At 31.6% G+C, this 25,637-nt stretch overlaps 3 protein-coding genes across 10 annotated transcripts in view; 2 read left to right on the forward strand and 1 right to left on the reverse strand.

Annotated features, from left to right (window-relative positions):
* LOC139489238 (uncharacterized) overlaps positions 1-4,998 on the forward strand; it is a 37,931-nt gene extending 32,933 nt beyond the window's left edge. For 5 of the 7 annotated variants that reach the window (XM_071275462.1, XM_071275466.1, XM_071275465.1 and 2 more), the window contains 5 exons: positions 67-140; positions 491-542; positions 934-1,020; positions 1,799-1,890; positions 2,967-3,248. In XM_071275462.1, the coding sequence (XP_071131563.1) occupies positions 67-140; positions 491-542; positions 934-1,020; positions 1,799-1,890; positions 2,967-3,105 (444 nt within the window). In that variant the 3' untranslated portion in view covers positions 3,106-3,248. Of the gene's footprint in view, positions 1-66; positions 141-490; positions 543-933; positions 1,021-1,798; positions 1,891-2,966; positions 3,501-4,161; positions 4,473-4,742 lie in introns of those variants that run through there. The other 2 variants (XM_071275469.1, XM_071275463.1) reach the window with 1 other exon arrangement.
* Positions 4,999-5,851: 853 nt separating this feature from the next.
* On the reverse strand, positions 5,852-15,292 carry LOC139489239 (outer mitochondrial transmembrane helix translocase-like). The gene is made up of 10 exons (XM_071275470.1): positions 14,625-15,292; positions 12,659-12,700; positions 11,535-11,712; positions 10,902-10,970; positions 10,203-10,291; positions 9,352-9,394; positions 8,101-8,297; positions 7,569-7,619; positions 6,788-6,933; positions 5,852-6,118 (listed from the first exon to the last, which is right to left on the reverse strand). The coding sequence occupies exons 1-10, from the start codon at positions 14,973-14,975 to the stop codon at positions 5,998-6,000; spliced, it is 1,287 nt and encodes a 428-aa protein (XP_071131571.1). The 5' UTR covers positions 14,976-15,292; the 3' UTR covers positions 5,852-5,997.
* Positions 15,293-25,637, forward strand: LOC139489240 (N-acetylglucosamine-1-phosphotransferase subunit gamma-like). 2 transcript variants are annotated; one of them, XM_071275471.1, is made up of 9 exons: positions 15,293-15,391; positions 19,489-19,537; positions 20,186-20,320; positions 20,579-20,662; positions 21,554-21,647; positions 22,112-22,309; positions 22,701-22,856; positions 24,057-24,186; positions 25,132-25,637. In XM_071275471.1, exons 1-9 carry the CDS (start codon positions 15,334-15,336, stop codon positions 25,209-25,211), a joined length of 984 nt encoding a protein of 327 aa, XP_071131572.1. In that variant the 5' UTR covers positions 15,293-15,333; the 3' UTR covers positions 25,212-25,637. The 2 variants fall into 2 exon arrangements, with proteins under 2 accessions (XP_071131572.1, XP_071131573.1); XM_071275472.1 differs by having other exon boundaries at positions 15,296-15,391; positions 24,057-24,190; positions 25,136-25,331.

Here is a 25,637-nt window from a genome sequence, read left to right on the forward strand (position 1 = left end):
TATAAATATACAAAATTTAAATAAACTCAGATATTTTTTAATTGCACAAAAATTTTTCATTAACAGGATGTAAGATTATCATCAGCTAAAGCTTTGGCAGCATTGGGCATGTTTTCAAAGGCTTGTGAGAAAACGGAAAAGTAAGTATATTTAGGGACAGTTTTATTTTGTGAGTTGTGCTCACAGTACCTCTAATAATTTTTATATGTATGCTTTTGTCATGCAACCAATTAATAACTTGTTTCAAACACAGTTTTATAGTTTGACACCAATGTTATCAATGGAGCTATGCATGACGTAACATTATCTCACAAGTAATTTTTCCTTATAACTTTGTCCTTACAACCAACTTGAAAATAAATGAGTACATCATCTTTTACCTACTCCCAAGTCAAAAGTATTTATCAATTTTAATAGCTATTTTTTTTTTTGATTTCAAACACTACTGTATTTCTTTTTTTTATATAATTCGTTGTTCTTTTTATCATAGGAATCTAGAAGATCCAGATGAAGACACAAGGAGCCAAGCAGTTATATCTGTGGTGGGTTTTCTTATAACTATTTATAAAATTTATAAACATTGAGTCACTTTTAATCTTTATGTTTTAATGTTTTGGATATTGGATTCAACATGGATTGATATGGAAGGAATGCCTACAGAACTGATTGGAAATATCTTTTCATATTAACAGTTCTCTTGTGCAGATCATTTAAAGTTCAAGTAGAGAGGCAAATAAAATATTGTTTAAGAAGTTTGAATATAAAAACAGTTCAATTCTTTACATGTAGATAAAAAAAATAGTTGTAGTTCAGTATTTTGCAGAAGTAAAAAAATGGAGTAAGAACACAAGTTATTACAATATTTATTTATTCCCTCTAGGGAAAGCATGAGATGATTAAATTTGGGTGTAAATTTTTAATTGTGTTTTTCAGGGTACACTTGGAATGAAAAATGAAAGAATTATAAGAATCCTGTTAGAAATGTTAGAATTAGACTCCAGTGACTATGTTAGATTAATGGTAAGAGATTTGTAGATACTTAAACTATAGAGGTAAATGTCATTTACTGAATTTGCCATGTAGCTGTATACTAGATCCAATTTCACGTTGTTGTTTTAATGCCCCACCTACGATAGTATAGGGGCATTATGTTTTCTGGTCTGTGCGTCCGTTCGTCCGTGCGTCTGTCCTGCTCCAGGTTAAAGTTTTTGGTCAAGGTAGTTTTTGATGCCAAATTAGAGTTTTTACCCCAATTTCACGGTCCACTGAACATGGAAAATGATAGTGCGAGTGGGGCATTCGTGTACTGAGGACACATTCTTGTTTAAATTTTACATCAAGCAGGTCGTACTCTATAAGAAGTATTACACTCAGAATGTTTTGCACAAGGTTAAAGTTTCTTGGGTATAGAATTAGATGTTAAATAAATGAAATATTAAGATTCATCTCTACACTTTTGAAAACATGAAAAGGTTTACAGTACAAAATTCACTCCAGACATACAAGAACAATTGAAAACATTCAAAGTCTGTCAGAACCTTGATACATGAAAATTAAACTTTTCTTTCAAGTTCAATTGGTATTTCTATAATGAGTAAAAATTGATGTAAATACAGCCATTTTTGCCAAAGAGATACAATTTTCTTAACTTCAAATTTTAATAAGTTTGTGAGCAAATTTAGTTTCTGATATTTTTAATTGCTACCTTGATCTTTTAAATACCAATATTCCATTTCAAGTGAAAAGTTCCAATAAAGATAACTAGGTAATAAATTGTCTTTATTGATTTTAATTTCAGGTTGTGAGGACGTTTGTGACATTAAAACTTATTGACAAGAGAGTTATGAGAGCTTTAAGAGAAAGAGAAAGAGCTGAAGGACCATTGTCAAGGTAACAAAAACATTTCAATAGTCAATTCCTAAAAAAAATCAACCTTTTCAGGCAGGAGTTATTCCCCTTTTCAGAATCTAAAGGATTATGTTGTAATCTCATTTTTCATACACCAAAATGAAAATACTGTTATGCCATTGGTTGAATTTCCATTGTTTAAAAGTTTTAAACCAATCACAACATTTTGTGTACGCTGTGAAAATGTTACCCAGAACGCATTAGATTACGAAATGGAAAATTGCAATAGGCTACCTTTTTTCAATATCAAAATACATTGTTGACATCTTTGTAGCATTTCATGCATAAGACCAAAAAAAATTTTTATGTCCGTTTACGGTTATTGACTGACCCTATATTGAGTGCCTACCCTAAGCCATTTTATTTCCGTCATAAAGTGAAAAATAAACTGAACTCGTGTTAAAAGTGAAGATAGTGTTGCCTGATACATCCCAATGTTCATAATCATAAATATGATAGCCTGTTTTAAGGAAATTCGCAACTCGTGTGATGAAATAGACATTTTGCAGCCATTTTTTTTCCAATCAATATCAAAGGGAAATAATCCACAATCATTAAAAATACGGGTAAACCTGGCCCATGGACAACTGGGACCACTGCAAGACAGACCACACAACTCAAAATCATGGCGCTAAAAATAAAATGGAAAAAAATAATAAAATTGAAAACCGACCTACCTATCCTATTTATTTTGATGGTGTAACCTTAAACAGACATATATTTTTTTTTGCCTAATAACATATAAGATTTATTTTAAAAGGTAGGTTGATAACTGGTGTATTTCTGTTAGAATGGTAGATATCAGAAAATTTGTTTTCACCCGTAATCAATGTTCTTTTCAAGTAAATGGTACACAAAAATGATTTATGTCTGCAAGGTTATCAAAGGGATAGATAAGAATATTTTAAAATGACCCCCCCCCCCCCCCCCCCCCCCCCAAGATTATTTTTTTTACACAACTTTTTTCAAACTATTAATTTTGACAGTATCGTATAAGTACTGATTATATAAATTGATGAAAAACATGAGTAAACAAGACATGTTTTATCTGTTTTCAGAGAATCAAAGAAAGCAATAAAAGCATTAGAGTCCTTGGTATCATTAGGGAGTCCAGTGCTTGGTAGAAAGTCATACACACCATCCAGGAGGGCTGGTAGTTCACAAGGACAAAATAGACTTGTACAGAGTGTAGCATAACATTATAATCTATTTGTTATGTTGAAACATTGTAATTTTTTAAGGGTATCGCTGCCAAAAATGTCCTTAATCCAGTATCTTAAATATTTGGAAAAGCTATGGATATTATTGGGATATCTTATGCTGTCTTTTGTTATTGGTGTCTATCATTGTCCCTGTAAACTTTTATGTGAATCTCCAACTGTTTAAAATCAGTTTGACACTTTTGAGTCAACATTTAATAGTTTCTTCTTCAGGAACTTTTGAGTTATACACCTGTTATTTTGATATTTATATTCTAAGCAAATGTGATGTTTAGTCCAACAATATGACATTTTTACAGCTTGTCATTTTACAGTTTTGTTTACAAACACAATTGTCTATTTAAAATTATAATGTTATTTTAAAATTTTAATGTAACTGTTTTAATATCCTTAACGTGACGGTACCCAAATTGCACCTATTTTGACAGTTTTTTCACCTACGTTGTTTTATGATCAAGAAAAAAATGTCCATACTGGGTTTATTTTGTAGCCCTATCCTTCTTTATTGTATAGGTACACCAATTTGATTTTTAATCCATATTTAGTCATAAAAAAATGGGTTTGAATCAACCTCCAAACTATCCATGATTCTGTAATGAGGAGTACCCAAATTGCATCCATGCTTAAATTCACATCGTCAAAAGTCTAATAACCGAGCTTTTGTTTAATTTCTTCAAATATTTTGAACAATTGGATATTAGTCCATGCTTACTCCTCATATTTTATGAAATGGATACTTATAATATATTGTATTTGCTAATTTTAAAAAGATGACGTTTTGATGACGTCGCATGGTGACGTTTTCGTATATTTTGCTTTTTCAGTAAACAGTCCATCTGCTGATAAAGACTGCAAACGTTTTGTGTATATTTAAATATGTTTACCTATGTTGAAAGACGTGCATAGTATCAAATCATAAAAGTACAAATTGTTTAGTCTCTAGGAAATCTTGTAAGATTTCTGTTGCAATTTTTTCTAAATAGGTGCAATTTGGGTACTCGGTGCAATTTGGGTACCCTTAGGTTATATATAGACTGATATCAATGAAAAAACAATTCTGTGATAATGTTTCGATATGGTTATCAATGTTTTATGGAAAAGATGGTATATTGCAATATTTTTAAACAAGTAAAAAAAGATTACAAAACAAAAAGTTTTTATTTGAAATCCAGTTTTCTGGACTAATATTATTATAAAAACTGTGACTGTGGTATTTATATTAATTCAATATACAAAAATGAGACTTTTTAAAATTGTTAATTGATTATAGTCGCCGTCACGTAAAATTGGCACCATGTTTTTTGTCCAAAAAAAAAAAAAAAAATTTTTAAGATTATTTACATTGTAAAACCGTCATCTTGGTTTCTATGAGGATCCCTTTTTCCATAACATTCGTTACTCTCCCGTAATATTATTGTCATTTATGATACAATTTCCCGCGCTTTTTACATAAAGATGATGAAAAGCTCTGAGAGACACAAGAAAATGGAGAGCAAGTGGAACTCCACGACAACACTTCTGGTAATAACAATGTCGGATTTCACTATACAAACTAAACTTGAATTATGTGAAGGTCAGGATTATACAGTGCAAACACAATAAAAGGTAGGACAGTTGTGGATATTTGGACAGGATTTTAGTTCCGCTAAATGAAAAACATCATCTTTAGTAAACGCGGTCGATATTTAAGAAAATTTTGACAAAAAACATGGTGCCAATTTTACGTGATGGCGACTATAGGATGAATTTATGTTCTTAAATAAGTACTTTTACAAAGCTTTTGCTGTGATATTTGTGGTCAGTGCATTTAAATATTTTATATGTTTATGTAATGAATAACTTTTATGTAATATAATAAAAGAAAAGAACATAAGTACATGAATTCTTAGTTTTATATGTTAATAGTGGTTTTGATTGATTGATTGCTGAAATATGTTTTCTTTTCTGGATGATAAAATGTTAGATACTGTTTGTACTAAAATGAAATGCAGAATTTGCAGAGTTTCGTTTTAATTAACTGTTCCAATAAGCAAGTGATATGTTTTAATACAGGAACACCTTGAATCACCTCAAAGCTGTTAGTCTTTAATCTTAGGCCTAAATGACAGGTGCTTGGTGAAGTAGCTTGATAGACTATAAGTGTTTTTTTCTACTATAAAATTAGGGTATGATTTCAAATGAGACAACTATTCATCAGAGTTTAAATGAAGTGAATGAAGCAATTATAGGCAACTTTTTGTCCTTCATCAATGAGAAAAACCCATACATAATAGTTGGCCATAAAAGGCCTTAACATGAAAAAGAATTCAATTGAGAACACTAACAGCCTAATTTATGACAAAACTAATTTATAATGGAAAGTAAACTAAAAAACTAAACCACAGAATAGAGACATTAAGCAGTATGAACTTCTCACATACCAAACTTTTGTAAGGAACAGATGATGCATATGCAGAAGATATATTTATTAGTCCAAGAATTGGATTTACATTATTTTACAACGGTCACTTGTTTTATATGATTTTAATACCATTTGTTTCTGTATATTGGGTGTGCCAAACAGGAAATTAGACAATTTCTCACTTATGAAGGGGCATAACTCAAGAAATTTGAAAGTGACACCAACCAAATTCAAACTTGATCTGTGTTTGGTGGTACATGTAATAAACATTGTGTATAAGTTTCAGAACATTTTGTTGAGGCAGAGTAAAGTAAACTAGATGTTTAGATACGAGTCATATCAAAGTAACTATAACATGACAAAATTTTATTTAAAATTTAATTTATAAATATTTCACATCACCATGACAGAATGTATGACAACAAATTACTATAAATGTACAACTTTCATTGGTTAGTTTATCAAGAATCAGTCTAGTAATGGATAAGATAAACTTCCAGCCATTAGTTCCTTGGAGTCCTTTACTTGGTGTATTCCGTATTCAAGGTCGCTCATGTTCATATCTCTCAAATCTGATGTTGGAATCTCACTACAAAATAGAATAGAAACAGACTGTATATAAAAATAAAATGTGGTGTAATTGTGAAATATACAACTCTCACAAGAGATCAAATGACACAGAAATCAACAACTACAGGGACTATAAAGCCTTCATGAATGAGCAAAGAGCATGCTGCATAGTCAACTATAAAAGGACCTTAAATATCAAATATAAAACAATCCAAACAAGAAAAATAACGACCTTATCTAATTACAAGATAATCAATGAAAAACAATTTATAAATAAATCTCACTTGACTTGTCAGAAATTTTCTACTATATTCAGTGGCAGATCCTGGTTGGAACCTCCCTTTTTTTTTTGGGACGCCCAATGCATTTGAATGGGGACACATAGTTGAAATCTCCACTTTATCCTTGATTGGGACCCCCCCTCCCTTTCAAAATATAATCTGAGCCTGTGATCTATGTAAATGTTCTCAAGTATTACATTTTTTCAGTAAATCTTCTAGTATTTGGTTTGAAAATTGTAATCTTTATTTTTTATTACCTTTGATTGATTTTAAGTGCTTAACACTAATAACCATCTCATGACAGCCAGTTTATATTGATGGAGGAAGGCTGATAAAAACACTCACCTAAGGTACCAAAGCTGATTAAACCTAGTCATTTAGGGTTGGTGTAAAATTTATGTACTTACAAAGCATCGACTCCATGTAAATTTCTATGAGCCTCTAATACTTCATGTACTCTGAATAATGCTGCTTGTCTACATCCCTCCTTTATATCACTACCAGAAAAACCATCAGTCAAGTCACCTAACTTGTTCAAATCTATATCAGCTACCTAAAAAGGGAAAAAATCATCTGGCTTACTTGCATCATATTATTTCATATAAAACAGTTGGATTTAAATAAATTTCATGATGCAGAACATATTTATCTAAAATTTGAACCTCCCACTAAAAGAACTTCATTTCCGATACATTTGATAATTCATAAAGATCTTTATAAAAATATCAAAGTCGTTTTTCTACCACTTTTAACATGCTTAACTGCCACACATTCAAATATTTATAATATATTTCATCTTTGTAGTAAGTTGACTATTTTGATAAAGTGAAAAAGTGAAAGTTTTGCTATTTGTTTCTGTCAACAGCTTTAATATTGTATAAGTTTGTGATTAGATCCATTTAAGAAGAATAAGTTGTTATAGGTTTGATGATATTTAATGTACAATTGCATAGGAAATTGGCATATCTCATTTCCAAAGAGACTATTTGGCCCCTGCCCCTTCAGACATGGTCTATTGACTGATACTTTCGCAGAAGAAGGTGGAATATTCAGAACAAAATCAAACTAATGTCATAGGTCTTTAAAAAACAGGTACAACTTATAAATGTAATCTATTCAAACTATAAAAATCAGTTTTATGATATCTGAGAAAACTAAATTTTTGTGAAGACTACATTAACTGTATACCTGTTCCTCTTCTAGTATTATTCTCATGATATGTTTTCTCTGCTCTTTTGCCTGTATATACAAAACAGTACATGAATAAGTATTTCATATCCAACTAAAATAATTGATAAATAGTTAACCTTTAAAATATTGGAAAGTAAGCATTTATTCACTTATAACATCATGTTTTACAATGTCTTTAACAATTCAATGTTTTAAAAGATTTCATACACTCTGGGTACTATATATTTCAATTAGATAACAGCATCTTTATACATCTTTATACATCTTTATACATTGTAACTACTTTATTACTGATAAATAAACACTGTTTATTTAAACTTTGTTCCACAAACAATGAATCTTCCCATAATTCAAGGGTTTGAAATGCTGAATGAGCATCAGTGTCAAATGTTAAAAAAATCTATGAGTCCTTAAAAAGCAAATATTCCTTGAATTGACATTATTTAACCATTTTATAAACATATGAAAGGACCTACACAGTGAATTGAAATTAGCCTGCTCTACAGTGGTGGTACAATTATTGACTTACAGGTTTTCCAATCTTAAACTGGCAAGGCATTCTCCTGAGTATAGCAGCGTCTACATCCTGGGGTCTGTTTGTGGCCCCTACTATCATAATCTGACACTGGGGGTCCGTTATAATACCATCCCATAGACTCATAAACTGAGTCTTTATCATAGCTGTTGCCTCATGATCAGTGGAAGATCTTGATCTCAGAAAGGAATCTAAAATTTAAATATTTGTTTTCAAAATTCCAATAGGGAACACATTAATATGAATGAATAAATAATTGTGCAAACTAAATTTACATAATATAATATACATATATTATGATATGTATTACATTATTGTAGTAATTAAATCATTCTTAAAAACATTTTGGCCAAAAAATATTCAATTTCAGATGGTTGAATTAAATACTGTATAATATGTAAAAGTTCACAATGATCTAACTTTCTAACTATTATTCACATGCATGTAGTTCTAAAGTAAACAATTTACAAACACATCTCAGTCAATCATTTATATTGGATGAATGAATATTTTCAAATTTATCTTATTTTTCCAATGCTTTTCAGTAATTTCTTAATATGAAAATCAAGCAGCATCCTTTACTTGCTAATTTAAACATGTTTTTTCTTCTTTCAAAGGCTTGTATCTTCAAACAACCACACCATACACACAATCCTATCTGTAACTATCCATAATGTGTATGTATAAATAGCATTCTCTATTGAAAAAGGCTTCATTAATGTGAATTTTATAATTCTTAATTTCATCAATCCTTATGTAGATGTTAAAGTTAGGCGCCTGTAATGTGGTTGCCTGGTTGCTACTTGTCATCTTTGTTTATTGTTTTGCAGCACTGCCAAGTCTCACACATTAAATGTGAGACTCACACATTTTCATGCTTATTTGGCGGAATTTTCCTTTGATCTATTGTTTTTTCGCTTTGATCTTTACAATTTTTGCCAAATCTCATGCATTTGCTTCATGAAAACTTGACAGCCCTGGTTTTGTCATAAATCATGCCGATGGCTTTCTTGTTTAAATTGTTTACATTCTGTCATGTTTTTTATAACTTACTATACTATTTAACTTTTGCTCATAGTTGAAGATGGTATGGTGACCTATAAGTGCTTACCTCCATGAAATTTCGACTCATGTGGATAGTTGTCTCATTAACAATCATACCATAATTTATTTTTTTATTGGTAACCATTATCCTGATTATTAATAGAGAGTAAACCAGGTCAAGTTCTCTAACATTAAACATACCTATTTCATCTACGAATATAATCGCTGGTTGTAGCTTCACTGCCTGCAAGCCACACAAATAAAAGAAAAAAATCTAAATCATGTTACAGGTGCATACATGCTGACAAATATAATTATCTGAATGTAAAATATAAATGTGAAAACAATAAAAAAAAATATAATTTATAAGTTCATACAAATAAATTCTATACTTTTCCAACATTGTACCAATACTATGTATGTAACTATACTTTTTGAATGACACTGTCAAACATCAGTTATTTATTACTATTACTGCTTTACTTCAAACATAACTTAGAGAAAATCAAGTGGCCCTTCCATTAAATCTATGGTAAATTATTGTAATATCATAGACACTTTGTGGTTTTTGTATTACTGAGCAGCTATCTCCTTCTATTTAATTCAAATGATTTGACATTTTTCAAATATTGCAATTTTCCAATCAATGATGAGAAGTTAATGAAGTTAATTTGATTTATCATCTGATGAATATGTGAAGTGAACATTATTAGGGCATCAACTCATTGATATAAGTTAACAAAAAAAAGACAAGTCATTTCAAGTAGGGGACAGCGTACAAGGTTTTATATGAACATAGTATGGTTAGCTTTTAATTGTGGTTAATATAATTTGTATTTTTTTTGCTCTTCCAAAACAAAGTAGCTTATCATACACTGTTTTAATTTTCTGAGGTAATGAATACCAGTATTGATTTTTATCTAAAGTTTCAAGCCTGATATTTTTCTTTTTTTCATTCATTCTTTAGCAGAATGAAGATGACATTAACAGTGTATCCCTCTAGATATGAGGCAAAACTTTCTCTCTTTCATGAATATTTCTTAAATACTGACCAATGAAAACACAGCCTCAGCACGTTTCTGAGATTCTCCGTACCATTTGTCTACTAATGAAGAGATCTGAAGGTTGATAAATCTACACCCTGAAAGTATATATAACATCATATACATGTATTTTAAAATTGGACATTTGGATCAAATGAAAGAATTAATACTGAATTACTGAGCTTAAAATGATTCACAAATTAACATGTTTAACACCGCCACATTAGTTATGTATGTGCCTTTCCCAAGTCAGGAGCCTGTAATTCAGTGGTTGTCGTTTGTTTATGTGTTACACATTTGTTTTTCGTTCATTTCTTTATATAAAGAAGGCTGTTAGTTTTCTCGTTTGAATTGTTTTACGTTGTCATATCTGGGCCTTTTATAGCTGACTATGCAGTATGGGCTTTGCTCATTGTTGAAGACTGTATAGTTGTTAATGTCTGTTGTGGACAGTTGTTTTATTGGCAATCATACCACATCTTCTTTTTTATATTATGTTAAAATAATTCAACTTTTATAAAATCTTTTGGGAGAAATTGTGATACATAAAAAAAAATTTCTTAAGAAAATGTTAATAATATGTTGGTAAAATGTGTCTATTGTGGAAACAGTATATAACCTGCCTTTGGTTTTTATTAATTTCACCCTCTATCTCAATTTATCCATTCTTTACAGGATCTAAAAAAAAAGTGTAAGAATAGTCCATACCTGCTGCTTTTGCTGTTGCCTTGGCGATCATGGTTTTACCACAGCCTGGAGGTCCATACAACAACATACCTAATTAAATTATTAACAGATTTGGTTATTTTCAAAACATACACAAACTTATAAATATGACATTTCATAAACACTTTTTTAAACATTTTGAACTTAACTCACGACTCCTTCTAAGTTTATATTACATTTGTCATATTTTACGACATTTTATCCTGTTTAAATGCTTTCCATGTTATAAGTTAAATTATTCCAAACTGCTCAAAACAGCATAAAAATGCTGAAATGCAGTATACAGATTACCAAAGAAAAAACTATTCACCTAAGTCCAATGGATAGGGATGTAAACAACTTTAGTTCTAAACATTGTTAAACAGCCTTTGACAATGAGCAAAAACCATGATATCATAAAGTCTAAATGGCCCATAGTTACACATATGGGAAACATAGCAAAAGAGAAAAATAACTGAATAATTAAAAGTAATAAGATGAAATACAAAAAGAACCTATGATTTCTGTTTGAACATAAAACAAAATATGTATCTATTTTGTATCATAATTTGATATGTGGCATTAATATGTTCATTGATTTTTACTATTACCAAATTTTATTTCAATTATAAATACCTTTTGGTGGTTGGAGAAGTTTGGAATGAAGAAAGAGTTCTCTTCTCCTGAATGGAAAGATGACAGTTTCTTTGATTTGGTCGATGACATCTTTAAGACCTCCAATATCATCCCATGTGATCCCCATGGATACAGGGTCAACAAGATTCACAGCAATGCATAACTCATAATCTGAAAGCTATATAAAAGATTTTATGCTTTAAATATGTTTAAGAAAAACAAAGGAGTAGTGCCAGAACCATCAGAAAATGAAAATTCCAACTGGTCAGGGATAAGATACGCTTAGAAACAAGTTAGCCTATCAATTGGCAATTTATGCAGTTTAATTGATTGTTGATCTATCATGATTGCTATAAAAGTTCAGAGGTAAATACCTATTTCATGTTAAGATCGAGAACCAATGTACATTACATACAATAGATCATGTAGGTAGGTCCTACAAAAGGGGGTCCACTTGTATGATGGGCATAGATCATGTAGGTAGGTCCTACAAAAGGGGGTCCACTTGTAAGATGGGCGGTCCTATAAAAGGGGGTCCACTTGTATGATGGGCGGTCCTACAAAAGGGGGTGGTCCACTTGTATGATGGGCATAGAATTTAGAACATCTCTGGAAAAAAGGATGTTGAATGAGGACAGAAATTCTGCTTTGAAACAGACCAACTACAGACCCCTCAAACATTTCTTGTCAAAGAGTTCTTTCAAGGGCCCCTAAGCATGCAAAGAGCTTGATACTATCTCTACATGAGGCAGAAGATTTAAGGTGTTCATTCTCACAAGACATGGCTTCAAATTTATTCAACACACATACATGTAGCCAGTGGAACATACACTTTGGCAAGAGCTATATTGCCCGCCATTAGAAAGATCAAAAGTAAACTTATTTCTGTACCCCCATCACCCTGAGATTGATTTTTAACTGGTAAAGAAGAGGATTTTAAAGAAAAAGTTGAAAGTGTTCAAACAAATTTACTAACCCTTCATACATACATGATATATAACTTTAGAGTACTTTTCAAATTAAGCTATATTGTTAAAGAGTTTTCAAGAAAGTCAATAAGTTTTAATACATTGTGATAAATCAGTCTATAAGAAGTTCAATATAAAAGCTACTTTTATACTAACCTTAACATCAGTGACTCCTAGTCTTTGTAACATCATAGCAGCCTGTATAAAACATAAGATTAAAACTAGCATGAAAAGTTAACTATATTTGCTAAATGAAATAAACAGCTGCGCCATGAGCCCATGATACGCCAGACGTCTTGTGTGGAAGTTTTATGCAATAATCATAAATAGTTTCTGAAAACTTTTAAGCAATATTATAATCATATATTCTTTTTCAGACACAGAGGGACATGTGAAACCCCCCACCCTGTTTTTTTTTTACAAAAAACTAAAAATCACTAAAATAAAATTTTGAATCAAAACCAAAAAGTATACAGATCTTAAGATTAATATAACAAAGAAGTGTGTAAAGTTTTAAGCAATAATCATAAATCATTTTTGAGATACGGCACAACATGTAAAAAAAAACCCTCCCCCTTTTTTACAAAATACTCAATAACTCCAAAATGAAATTTTGAATCATCACCAAAACGTATACAGATCTTTAGATTAATATAACAAAGAAGTCTGTAAAGTTTTAAGCAATAATCATAAATAATTTTTGAGATACGGCACAACATGTAAAAAAAAAACCTCCCCCTTTTTTACAAAATACTCAATAACTCCAAAATGAAATTTTGAATCATCACCAAAAAGTATACAGATCTTTAGATTAATATAACAAAGACATGTGTAAAGTTTTAAGCAATAATCATAAATCGTTTTTGAGATATGGCGCGACATGTAAAAAAAAACTCCCCCTTTTTTACAAAATACTCAATACACTAAAAAATAAAATTTTGAATCATCACCTAAAAATATACAGATCTTAAGATTAATATAACTAAGAAGTGCTTAAAGTTTTAAGCCATAATCAAGAATCGTTTTTGAGGTACGGTGCCACATGTGAAAAAAACACACCCCTGTTTTAGTTACAAAGTGCCGTAACTCAAAAAGTTTTAATCTTATTTTCACCAAAAAGTATACAGATCATTTGACCATCATAAGAAACAACTATGTAAAGTTTCATGAAATTTGGATAAGTCGTTCTCAAGTTACGTTGCGACATGTTTATGCCGGACAGACGGACGGACAGACAGACAGACAGACAGATGGACGGACGGACGGACGGACGGACACCGGACATTTGTATACCATAATACGTCCAGTCAAAATTTTGACAGGCGTATAAAAACACATCCCTGTTTCAGTAACAAAGTGCCGTAACTCAAAAAGTTTAAATCTGATTTTCACCAAAAAGTATACAGATCATTTGACCATCATAAGAAACAACTATATTAAGTTTCATGAAATTTAGATAAGTCTTTCTCAAGTTACGGTGCGACATGTTTACGACGGACAGACAGACGGACGGTACGACAGACAGACGGACGGACGGACGGACAGACAGACAGACAGACGGACGGACAGACAGACAGATGGACGGACAGACAGACGGACGGACACCGGACATTTGTATACCATAATACGTCCCATCAAAATTTTGACGGGTGTATAAAAACTGTCAGATATGTTCAAACTTTGTTCTCATAATCATTTATTGTGTAAATGTAAACAAAACATCATGATTTTCTATCCAAACTTAGGGATTCCTAGCTGGAAAAGTACGCCATCACATTACCATGCTTACCAACTGAGGCAAAGTTAATCATGCTGATAGACATGATAGAGGGCAGTCAAAATCTACTATGTTAACATATAAGAGCACATATTTGCCTTGTGACATAAAAATTTTCCAGGAAAAACAGCATTTGGAAGCTGATGTACAAATGAATTGGTATGCTTGCTTTGTTTTAAACGTAAATGCTTGTAAGGTTTTGCTTGTAATAAAGACCATTTAATTTCTTTGAAGCTTACATTTTCTGTGTACAAATTTTCCTCTATATTAAATAAAGCTTAAATTGAACTTTGATTTTGAAAAAAAATTAAAACTAACTGAAATCATTTAAAAAAATATAATTACCTTTTGGTGAGCTGCGGACTTCTCTTTTCTCGTGGGATCCAGTGCATTTGTCAGAAGTTTAACAAGAAAATATGAAAGACCAATAGACACTACTAAACTAAGGCCTGTTGAAAGAAGTTTACCAATCATCATTCGTACGGCTGGGTCATCTGGTACTGGCACTTCGGATGTGGTATTTACAGCAGCTTTAACAGCGCCATCTGTCTGGCTTGCAACCTGTTCAAACTTTATCACAGAGTTCAACTTTGAAAATCCAGATTTTAAAAAATCTGCTAGTGAATTTTTTATTGGGATTAATTTGTCATCAATCTCCTGAGCAGTGATTCTAATTGTTTCTCCTAATTTAGACATCCTGTCAATGTAAACTCTGATGGACGAAGAAAAATGTAAAAATGAAGTTCAAGATCAAAATATGGCAATTTCACTCTGAAAGTCAAATAAAAACCTGATGCAACATCACTTGTCACATTATTTTGCAAATAATAAACAGTTATCAGGAAGTTTGTTTGGTTATGGTATTATTGACCATAACAATTTCTTCTTTTCTTTTTCTTGTGACCAAGTTAGAAGTATGTACTGACTTATTACGAACTCCGACTTATTGACAGAGTCACTGTGGTGCATGGGTCATTTCTACTTTCACTTTGAACGGAAGTTGTTGAAAATGAAAATAGACAAGGGGGAGATAATTCATCAACAGTTTGTTAAGATGTGCAAGAAAATCATATTTTACCTTCTTTTTCATGCATATTTTACCGTTTTAAAAGGTAAAATGATATTAATACATGCAAACACTGAACAATTTTTCATTGCTCAAGCATTCTGTTGATCTTGAAAGGATTTTAAAAAGAATTGCTTCGTTCTAAAGTTCAGTTGATCACCCAAAATCTTGAGGTACATATTGTCGAGGCTAACTTCTAATATCGTATACAGAAAACAATACAACCATACAGTTTGACGTTTACTTCATTATAACAGAACTGCTAAGGCGACGTCCCACACTGACGTCAACCCTAGATACATAACGGTAAATTGCGACGTCTTGACTCCCGCGGTATTCTCGACATTCTCCGGGCGGCGAAAAGTAAATATCAAAATTAAATTACAATCAAGAAAAATAAAATTAAAATTACTGTCTCTTAAATTCAAAACTTAAACTTAACTTTAGCACAGTCACTAGCTTCCAGACTAGTTATCTTTCGGTTAGATTCCAATGAGTCTATTTTGTATACACAAATCACAGTATGTCCATTTTTTCTGTGTACCTGTTCCTTCTTTCAATGAATAGTATCATGTTAGGTTTTTGAAAGTAAGTCAATAAATCAAATATTTTAGTAACAGTCCATAATAAGTCACAACAGTTCAATAGATATGTATCATTCAGTCCATCTTTTGATATTTTCCCTGTCGGTTCTGCTTCCTCAACTCTCTCGATAATTTGGCAACGTGTCTGTTCCTTTATAATTTCTTCTAAGCCAAATTCCTCTGATTTATTCGAAACCAGTACGTTTACTGAGATGCTGGATGTCGTAGACGAAAGTACCCTACCCGGCTGTAAGGGTCCTGATAGTAAGTATCCAAGCTTTGACTTAATCGCGATCGGTCCATCTCCTCGTATTACTTTGGCTTCGATAAAGTCCCAATAGTGGTCGGCACCAATAAGTAATGATATCTCAAAATAATCGTCTTTGGTAACTGGGTGAGCGAGTCTTAATCCCTTCAGATAATCCATATTTCGGTTAACGTACCGCATATGATTATGTATTGGAACTGCTATGGTAGGAACAATAAGGACTTCAATCGGAATTTTACGACTATTTTCGGTTTCGATAAAAACGATGGTTGTGCGTAGTTCTCTCGTGCTCGTGTTGTCCTCTCCAAATGCCGAAAGGTGTACAACTTCAATTCCTTCAGTTTTCAAATTCAATTTCTTCGCTAGATTCTCTGTTAAAAAAGATCTTTGTGCACCCTCATCAAATAAAACATTCGTATCCATAGATATATTACCTGCCCATACAGGAGCTACCGCCGTTTTCAGTAGCACATTTGTACGCATCTGTGTCGATGAATGCAAAACTTTAGTATCTTCCTGGTTTTCAGTGTCATTTATAAGATTGACGGGTGAAGATTGAATCTGTTTATTTGTATTGCTTGTAATGAACGCTAAACCATCGCTGTTAACATTATTACTCGCACTACATAAGCTGGAATGGTGTCTCTGGTTGCAGTGTCGACACGTGCGTTTCGATTGACACTCATTAGCATAATGATTTCCTAAACAGTTAAAACATAAATTATCACGAATTACGATAGACATTCGGGCTGTGCTATCACTTATATTGGTACAGTTTGTTGGCGCATGTATCTCTTTACAAAAAACACATGGTCTCTCCGTAATATTCCGGGGTTGGCTCTTCGCGTTGTGTACTGTGTGTATTCGCGGTGATTCTATTCCTGTATGAAATGTACATGTAGATGCGATTGTGAAGTGACTTTCTGAAGACTCGAGATATGTACCTGTATTTTTTCCCGCCTCCATGATCTGAATTTCGTTAAGTATACTCTTCCTCAAATCTTTCAAATTCCAACTTGACGGTCCGTGTTGTCTTGCTAGGTTTTGGCGTATTTCTGTGGGCAACTGGTTCAGAATAACAGGTACCAGTAGTGAACCATAAGTGTCTGTAGTCTGTCCGAGTGACTCTAGACCTCGTGCGTAAGTTTCAGTTTTGTCATAATAATTGCGGAGGCTTACTAAAGTATAAATCGGAGGCGAAATCTCAAGTAGAGCTTGCATGTATGTTTGTATTATAGTATGTATCTGTCCATACCTCTCTTGTAACAACGAAATAGCTTTGCCGTAATTAGTGTTTGTCATAGAAAAACCTGATATGATCTGAAACGCTTCTCCCTGTAGAAGTGACTTTAAGTAGTTAAACTTCTGTACGTCGCTGAGTGTTGGATTTGTGTGAATAGATGTCTCATATGAATCCCAAAAGGATTGCCAATCTAGAATATTCCCTTTAAAAGTAGGCAAGTTCAACTTTGGTAATTTGTGGTACTGATTATTTGTGCTAGAAGACGAATGTAAACTTGGAATATGCATAGACGGGTTCGTAGTAGGAATAATCTCTGATATAGCGGGGTTACTTGTATAAAACGAGGCTGCATTCGATTGTACATGAGATGTCGACGTGAAACAATTGGCGTGCGGGTTCAATTGAGAGGAGTCGCTTGCGGGTACACTATTTGCTGTAGGTGAAATCAAGGTATGCATGGGTGTATCAGAGGGAGTAACGTTACTAGCTTGAAAAACGGTAGTATTGACGGGTAAATTATGACTTTTCGACTGGGAGGGATTAATGAGTTTTCTAATTTGACAAATTTTTGAATCTAAATCGAACATGTACTCATCTGTTTGTTGAATTTCATCCACCACGTCTTCATCCGAGCTTGCGTCCACAATTTTATCATTCAGATCTTTAAGAATATTTTTTTTCTGTAACACGGAATCTAAAATAGCTGTGACGTCCTCAATTTCTATTTCGGAAGTGTCTCGTATCTCCAAAATTCTTCCAAAGTCTTGTAATTGCTCCTTTATGTCCAGAACGAACGGCTTTCAGTTTTGTATTCATTTTCCCTTTTGGTCACGGCACCATAAATGTCGAGGCTAACTTCTAATATCGTATACAGAAAACAATACAACCATACAGTTTGACGTTTACTTCATTATAACAGAACTGCTAAGGCGACGTCCCACACTGACGTCAACCCTAGATACATAACGGTAAATTGCGACGTCTTGACTCCCGCGGTATTCTCGACACATATGTACAGATGTATACCGTCCAGTGTGTAGCTGATGTGAGGCAACCATGGCAGTTGGGAGCAAGGACAGAATTTGTCTTCTCTCTTCATCAAAATCAATTTCCATCCCATGCTAAATAATATAATAATATGATATATATATAATAAAATAAAATAAAATATTTTACCGTTTTAAAAGGTAAAATGATATTAATACATGCAAACACTGAACAATTTTTCATAAGTATATACATCTTAATTATCCTGTTAACGCTATTTGAAAATCTGTGCTGGTTGACCCGAAGTTCTGCCCCGCTTGTACTTTTCACGTTATACAAAACTCACTTTTCCATTGTGGCATCAGATATTTTCTATTGTGGGACTCAACATTTTACTGGAAGCTTTGAAATGTCAAATAATGGCACACAAATAGCTTGCGAACATTATTTTTACAAATGGTTTACTTTATTTGTCATGTGGGTACCCCATTCCTACAATGTACTCTCATACATGTATGGACATTTGAAGAATGTTGTGTGAGTCAAACCAGAAGTGTGCTTTTAAAACATAAGTTTTGTTTGAAAGAAACAAATTATAATTTGGTGTTTAATTTACAATCAAAGTCCCATTGAAGACCCATTGGCGGCCTTTGGCTGTTGTCTGCTCTTTGGTAGGGTTTTGTCTCTTTGACATATTCCCCATTTCCATTCTCAATTTGATCCGATATTAAACTGAAAAAGCAACAAACCTGAAAATAGGCAGCTAGAATAATGACAGTTGAAATAAAGCAACTTAACAATCTATATAAGGAACTCTAAGAAACAAGAAACACTAAGTTTTATGAACCACACCATCAAACGACAACTACTAAAAAACTTTGGACAGTTGCAATCAAATGCTTTCCTTTCACTTGATCAGCTTCACCTTATCACAAACAATGCTTCATATTTGTAAAATCAGCTGATCAATATATTGCTTTATTATCCCTATGTAGAAAATCAACTAATAAGTGCATACATGTACCCATAACACCTTAACACCTTGCCTATTTGTTTTACAGGTATTGAAATGGTTAATATGAAGATAGTTGAAGAACCATCAAGCTATGGGTAGGTACCTCTGCTTTCCTCGTTGAAAATGTTATGACAATTATAACATTGTATTATAACTTACTGAACATTTAAGATTTTTGCTCATTTTTGAAAGCAGAACATTGATCTATAGTTGTTTAAATCCTCGTCCTTTGGTCTCAGGTAGATACATGAAGTTATCTCATTCATTGAATTTGGCAATCATACAACATTCTATTTTTATAACAAATGTAAGTATTCGCTAAATTAAAAAATTAAAAACAAAAAATGCCTCATTTTAGATTAAACAACCGAAAATTTGAAAGCAAAACATTAAGTTCTGATCCACCAGTAATGCCAGTCTAAGATTTTACTTTACTGATTTGTAAACATGTTTGGCATATATATATTTCAAAGAAGAAAAAAAACATCCATAAATATATCTTAAGATCATTTGATTGTATTAGATAATTTTCATGACTATTTATCATCTTTAATATCAGTGATAAAAGTCTAATTGTCAAATTGTGACCCCATATTTCTTGTAAGATAAGAACATTGACATATATTTTCTAAACTAGTGTACAATCATGACAATCTTTTAGAAGATTTTAAGTAAAATCTATAATACTTAAATCTAAGCATTTACTTACAAACTTAATAATTATATAAGATATTTATTTTTAGAATGAACAATTTCAACAATCAGCAAACCCAGCAAGAAGACAACCAGTTGAAGATGAGAGTTCCTCCATCAAAGTTTTCTGGGCCTCAACACCTAACAAGATTGGTCAACAAATGTTTCAGTAAACAAATAGATTCGTAAGTTTAAGACAACATTGTTTATGTTCGCTATGGACAATGTATATAATTATTACAGACTTTGTACACATGTACATGATGTATATCCTTATTTACCTGTACAGTGTAACCTGTCTTAAGACACCTGAGTATCCCAACACCCTGCTTCATCTGACGTTATTTTCTGGTCTAAAAGTGGAATTATTGTTCATGTTGAACAAATAAGTGAAATTTAGGTATAACAATTAATACATATATGTGACTGTTTCTTTTTTGCAGATATACATATAAATTATGTCCATTTTCTAATGTATCGCAACATGAAGATTCATACAGATGGAATCCTTATAATGGAATTCTGGGGTAAGATTAGTTTTTTGTGTAAAATTTTTATATAAACATATTTTCGTGGATTGTCTCCCTTTTAAACCATTGCACATTCTGGTCTCTAATCTGGTGATAACATAAATAGAATGGAATAAAATACAGATATTTTCTGGAAGCTACAAAAATTACCATTTAATCTTACTGGTGCTATCAAATTATATCTCCTTTTTCAGACATAGTTTTTGGTTATTTATCAAGTTGGAGAAAGCTGAATTTGTTGACATTTTAGTTTTTGATTTATATATAATTTTTTTCAGCTTTTAGTCACTTATTTTACCACAGTGTAATAAAGTTAAAGTGACCACAAATATACAATTATTATTTACTATTATTTATATATATATGTAATAGATACTTGCCACAATGTAAGCATAGGGAAGGTAATCTTGCATTCATAAACTGAAAGTTTTAGTAATTTGGATCCAAATAGTAAATTAATGGCATCTAGGTAAACTTCAACAACTTATGCTGATTGTATTTAAACCTGATATTAATAATACCCTTGTATAAGACTTGTGAAGCAACATGGAAATTATTTTGTAAGGAATATATCAATTGCAACTATTTCTGAGCTTGGCATAATTTCTAATCATTTTATATCAATACCATAAAGAGTTGTTTTTTTTTTGCCTTATTCAAAAGAGACACTATAATAATGAAACATTTATAATATTGAATAATACACGTAATGAATCAACAGAAAGTTATTCAAAGAAGAATTTTACCTTTTGCAGTTCTAAATAAACAAATTTCAATGAGATCACAAATAAACATTTGATTAAAATGGTCAATTATCCACAAAATATTTACAGATTTAATTTCTTAGGGATATTGTAAACACAAATTTTATACATTGTTATTTTGTAGTGTTTGGCAGGAATGGGAAATTCATAATAATACCTTTGTTGCCATGGTAATGAGAGAGGGAGATAACTGTGGAAACTTATTTAGATCAATGAAGGTAAAAAGTGAGGCATCAACAATTGTTACATTTCTGCTTAACATAATAAAAAAAAGATGTATTAGGACTGCCAATGAGACCACTCTCCAAACAATACCAGAAATTAACAGCTGAAGGTCGCTGTACGGCCTTCAACAAGTAGGAATGCCCATACAGCATAGTTAACTATAAAAGGCCACGAAAAATCACAAATGTAAAAAAAATTAAACAAGAAAAGTAAAGGCCTAATTAATGCACAAAATAATGAGCAAAAATCAAATATGAAACAAAGCAATCAACGTCAACCACTGATTTACACTGGCTCCTGACTTGGGACAGGCACATTTATATAGAATGTGGCAGGGTGAAACATGTAAGCTGGATACCCAACTCATTTATGCTTCTTATCTTTACATTTTAATTTTAGATCTCTGTGTTGTTGTAGAATTAATTATAAGAAATATATGATTATTTTAATTTCGCAGGTTTTCTTGAGATGTGGAAATAAAAATGAAATTGTGAATGTATCAGAACCATCAACGTGTCAGTATCACATGAACTTTAACACTCCGTACGCCTGTCATCCTCATGCCATGCTGGTGTTCCCCACACTATCAGAGGAGTTACGTAATGAGTGGGAGTTAATAGAAGGTAGACTAGTGAACGAAGAAATTACAAATAAGGTAAAAACTTTACCATATTTTCCCATTTGACTAATACAAAAATGTTAGAGTTCACTGCGAATTATATTGTTGTCAGTTTTTAAAAAAGTAGCATGAACAATAGGGGATTTGGTTGAAAAATATAATTTTTTTCTCATACATTTTTAAATTTCTGGAATTTTTGTTGTGATAAATCATGGTAAATTCAGTGCTTGTTGTCTGTTGATGTGGTTCATTAGTTTTTCCAGCTTTTTATATAGATTAGACTGTTGGTTTTCATGTTTGAATGGTTTTAGACTTGTATTTTTTAAATAGAATTTTAGTTCAATAATTTAAAAACAATGCTCAAGTTCTAGGATTTGGCTTCAGTGAGCTACCAGTATTATAAAATGTGTAACTCTAATGATTTCAGGGATATAAAAAGCGATTACATGCTTTATTTGAGAAAGCTGGATATTATCTGTCGGGTACAGCAAAAGACAAATTATCAAAAGAAGCCGTAAAGAAAGAAGAGAAGAAAGAAAAAGAAGAAAATGGAGAATTTGATACATTATATCAGTGCACACAGGTATGTTGGAAATAGAGAATATATATAGTATAAAGCAGGTGAAGATTTCATCAAGTAAAAAAAATACACATATAAGTGTGCAACACTACATTAAATATGAGTTCTTGAAAAGAGGTGGTCTGAAATTTTTGACCAACAAAATTTGACAAAGGACCAACAATATTTGGTATTTTGCAATAGAAATAATGCACCAGCAGATTTTCTTCATGGACAACCATGGAAAAAAAAGATTTAGAAAATTTGTTAATTTTTTACAAATAGTTCATTTTAATGCTGATTAATTGTGAATTGACTCTACTGCTATATACTTCAAACAATTACTTACTCTACTGACTTGATTTATTAGATACATTTGTACATTTCTTGACTTCTCCATTTATAGATTAACAAATTATGTAAAAAACTAATGTTCAAACTCTTTCAGGCAAAGTTGGCATCAATTTGGCAATTGTATGTATTTCCTTTTAGGTCCTCTGTATTGAAATAGTTATACAGCCAGCCTTGGCTTTCAATTCTTTGGGTGATGAAAGTTAATCCACAAAAAAGCTTCTGACTCACTAAATTTATAAAGTGTCATTTACACTTGCTGCTCGATTATATGAGTAAACAATGCAGAGCTTCAGCTAGAAGGGCATGAAAATTAAAAAAAAAAAAAATGAAACTAAAAACATCACAATGCTTTCTCTAGGAAAACCACCAGTTTCTACAATGGTATTGACAGAAATTGAGAAAACGTAACTGTTAAACACTTAAGATGGTACCTAACACTACAGGGAGATAACTCTGTAAAATCAGCTAAACGTTTTAATTACGTTGTGTTGTTAAGGGAATATTAAGCTTCTCACTGATCAAAATCAGTGTTTGTCAAACTGCTATATTACCAGTGTCATTATTCTGATAAAATGGTTGGTTCAAATTTTTTGAAAGTTTTATATTTTTGTCAAATGGTCAAAGTAAATACTTTGTCAAAATTTTATGAAAATTAAACGAGGCAAATTAATTTTAGTCAAAGTGTTGGGTACCACCTTAAGTTACTTAATTTGGGAAAAGTAAGAAACACTCTAATATTTCTAGCTCTGTAACTGAAAACCAACCGTTAACTGCTATTCAACTTATTGTCTTTAATGAAACCATGTATCTATATGATATGTCAGGCTCTTTATAATTTTTCAGATTTTATTTTTAATTTATACTTTATAGGAATACCAGAAAATAAAACAACAATTAGATGCCTTAAAAATGGTACTTAAAGATCCCATGGTGGATTCAAATACAAAAGACAGAGTTAATAAAATGGAAGAAAAAGATAAACAAAACAAAAGTAGTAAAGGTAGGTAACAGTTGCTTTAATTTCCTTTCACATGGTCAATTGAAATTTGCTAAAAGTGATACTGAATGAAATCCAGATCCAGTTTCAAAGATTTGCCTTTCAAGATCTCACAATGCTTAATTTTTTTACATAAATAAGGCCGTTAGTTTTCTCGTTTGAATTGTTTTACATTGGCTTATCGGGGCCTTTTATAGCTGACTATGCAGTATGGGCTTTGCTCATTGTTGAAGGCCATACGGTGACCTATAGTTGTTAATGTCTGTATCATTTTGGTCTTTTGTGGATAGTTGTCTCATTGGCAATCATACCACATCTTCTTTTTTATATTAGTTTTACTTTTTTCTGTAATGACCTTTTAGAATCATGTGGTTTTGTTGTATTGATACAAACTTCAATTCCATTGGCTGATATTATAATTGCCAGAACAAAAAGAAGATTATAGTGTGGTCAGATTATCTTTAGCAAAGATGGACATTAGATTTGTGAAGCATAGTCTGCTTCTGGAATTCAGAATGGTCAAATGAATCCCCTAATTGAGTTGACTTTGTCTACAGACAAGGAATTTGTATTATATGGAGCAAATATCCATTCTGAAATTGTAATACACAGATATCTTGAGATTGGCATTTAAAGTTATTTAAAGTCATATTACACTGGAGTGATATATGTACCAGGTTAATCCTCCCCCCATATATTTTTTTTAACAAGACAAAAGAATTCTAAGAGCAACATAAAAGAAAAAAAATAACAACGATGTCTTTAAGCATTACTGTAAATTGTTATCTCATAAAATTGATAGATATTTGATTGGTAATTTACAAGTCTTACAGATAAGTTTAAAGTCTTACAGATAAAGCTGTAATTGTTACTGGATATCCTGGTTTGATCAATGATTTGAAATGGTGTTAAAAATTAAATGTGATCAAATTTTCTTTATCTTTGTAGGCAGCAGCAAAAGAAAGAAGTTTATATCCAAGCTCACAAATTTAATGTCTAAAAAGGATAATACTCATGGAGAAAGCTAAATGTTTTTATCCTGGTTAATTTTTTTCATATTTTATTTTTTTATATTTTATTAACAACAATTTTTTTGAGGTAGAAAAGTTTTTAAGATATGTGGGACCAATGTGAAAATGTTTGTTAGACAATTGTGAAATTTATTTTTTAGACAAATGGGAATATTTGTGATAGTAAAATTGAGAATGGATATATAGTAATTTATTTGTGCAAGTGTGTGTTGGAAGGTCATTTTTTAATTTTCAAAATAAAAAGAAAATAGACTGTTTTTTTTACATATTTTATTTTGCACATACATGTATAACGAACATATCAAATGTGTAATGGCTTTTTCAGATTTAATGATGAGAGTCTAGGACACCACATAATGCAAACAACAATTTCATGTATGTTGCAAATAAAAATAAAAATTATGGATGTTTGGGTATACAAAA

The sequence above is a fragment of the Mytilus edulis genome, chromosome 9 (assembly GCF_963676685.1).
Source record: "Mytilus edulis chromosome 9, xbMytEdul2.2, whole genome shotgun sequence".
Lineage (NCBI taxonomy): Eukaryota > Metazoa > Mollusca > Bivalvia > Mytilida > Mytilidae > Mytilus > Mytilus edulis.

Excerpts from the sequence above, each read along its gene's own strand:
- LOC139489240 (XM_071275471.1), top strand. The coding sequence starts at position 15,334 with ATGTGCAAGAAAATCATATTTTACCTTCTTTTTCATGCATATTTTACC. Across the intron at positions 19,538-20,185 it reads GAAGAACCATCAAGCTATGG|AATGAACAATTTCAACAATC; the intron begins GTAGGTACCTCT and ends ATTTATTTTTAG. Across the intron at positions 24,187-25,131 it reads ACAAAACAAAAGTAGTAAAG|GCAGCAGCAAAAGAAAGAAG; the intron begins GTAGGTAACAGT and ends TTATCTTTGTAG.
- LOC139489239 (XM_071275470.1), bottom strand. The coding sequence starts at position 14,975 with ATGTCTAAATTAGGAGAAACAATTAGAATCACTGCTCAGGAGATTGAT. Across the intron at positions 8,298-9,351 it reads TATATTCGTAGATGAAATAG|ATTCCTTTCTGAGATCAAGA; the intron begins GTATGTTTAATG and ends TTTAAATTTTAG. Across the intron at positions 7,620-8,100 it reads AGTTTAAGATTGGAAAACCT|GCAAAAGAGCAGAGAAAACA; the intron begins GTAAGTCAATAA and ends TTGTATATACAG.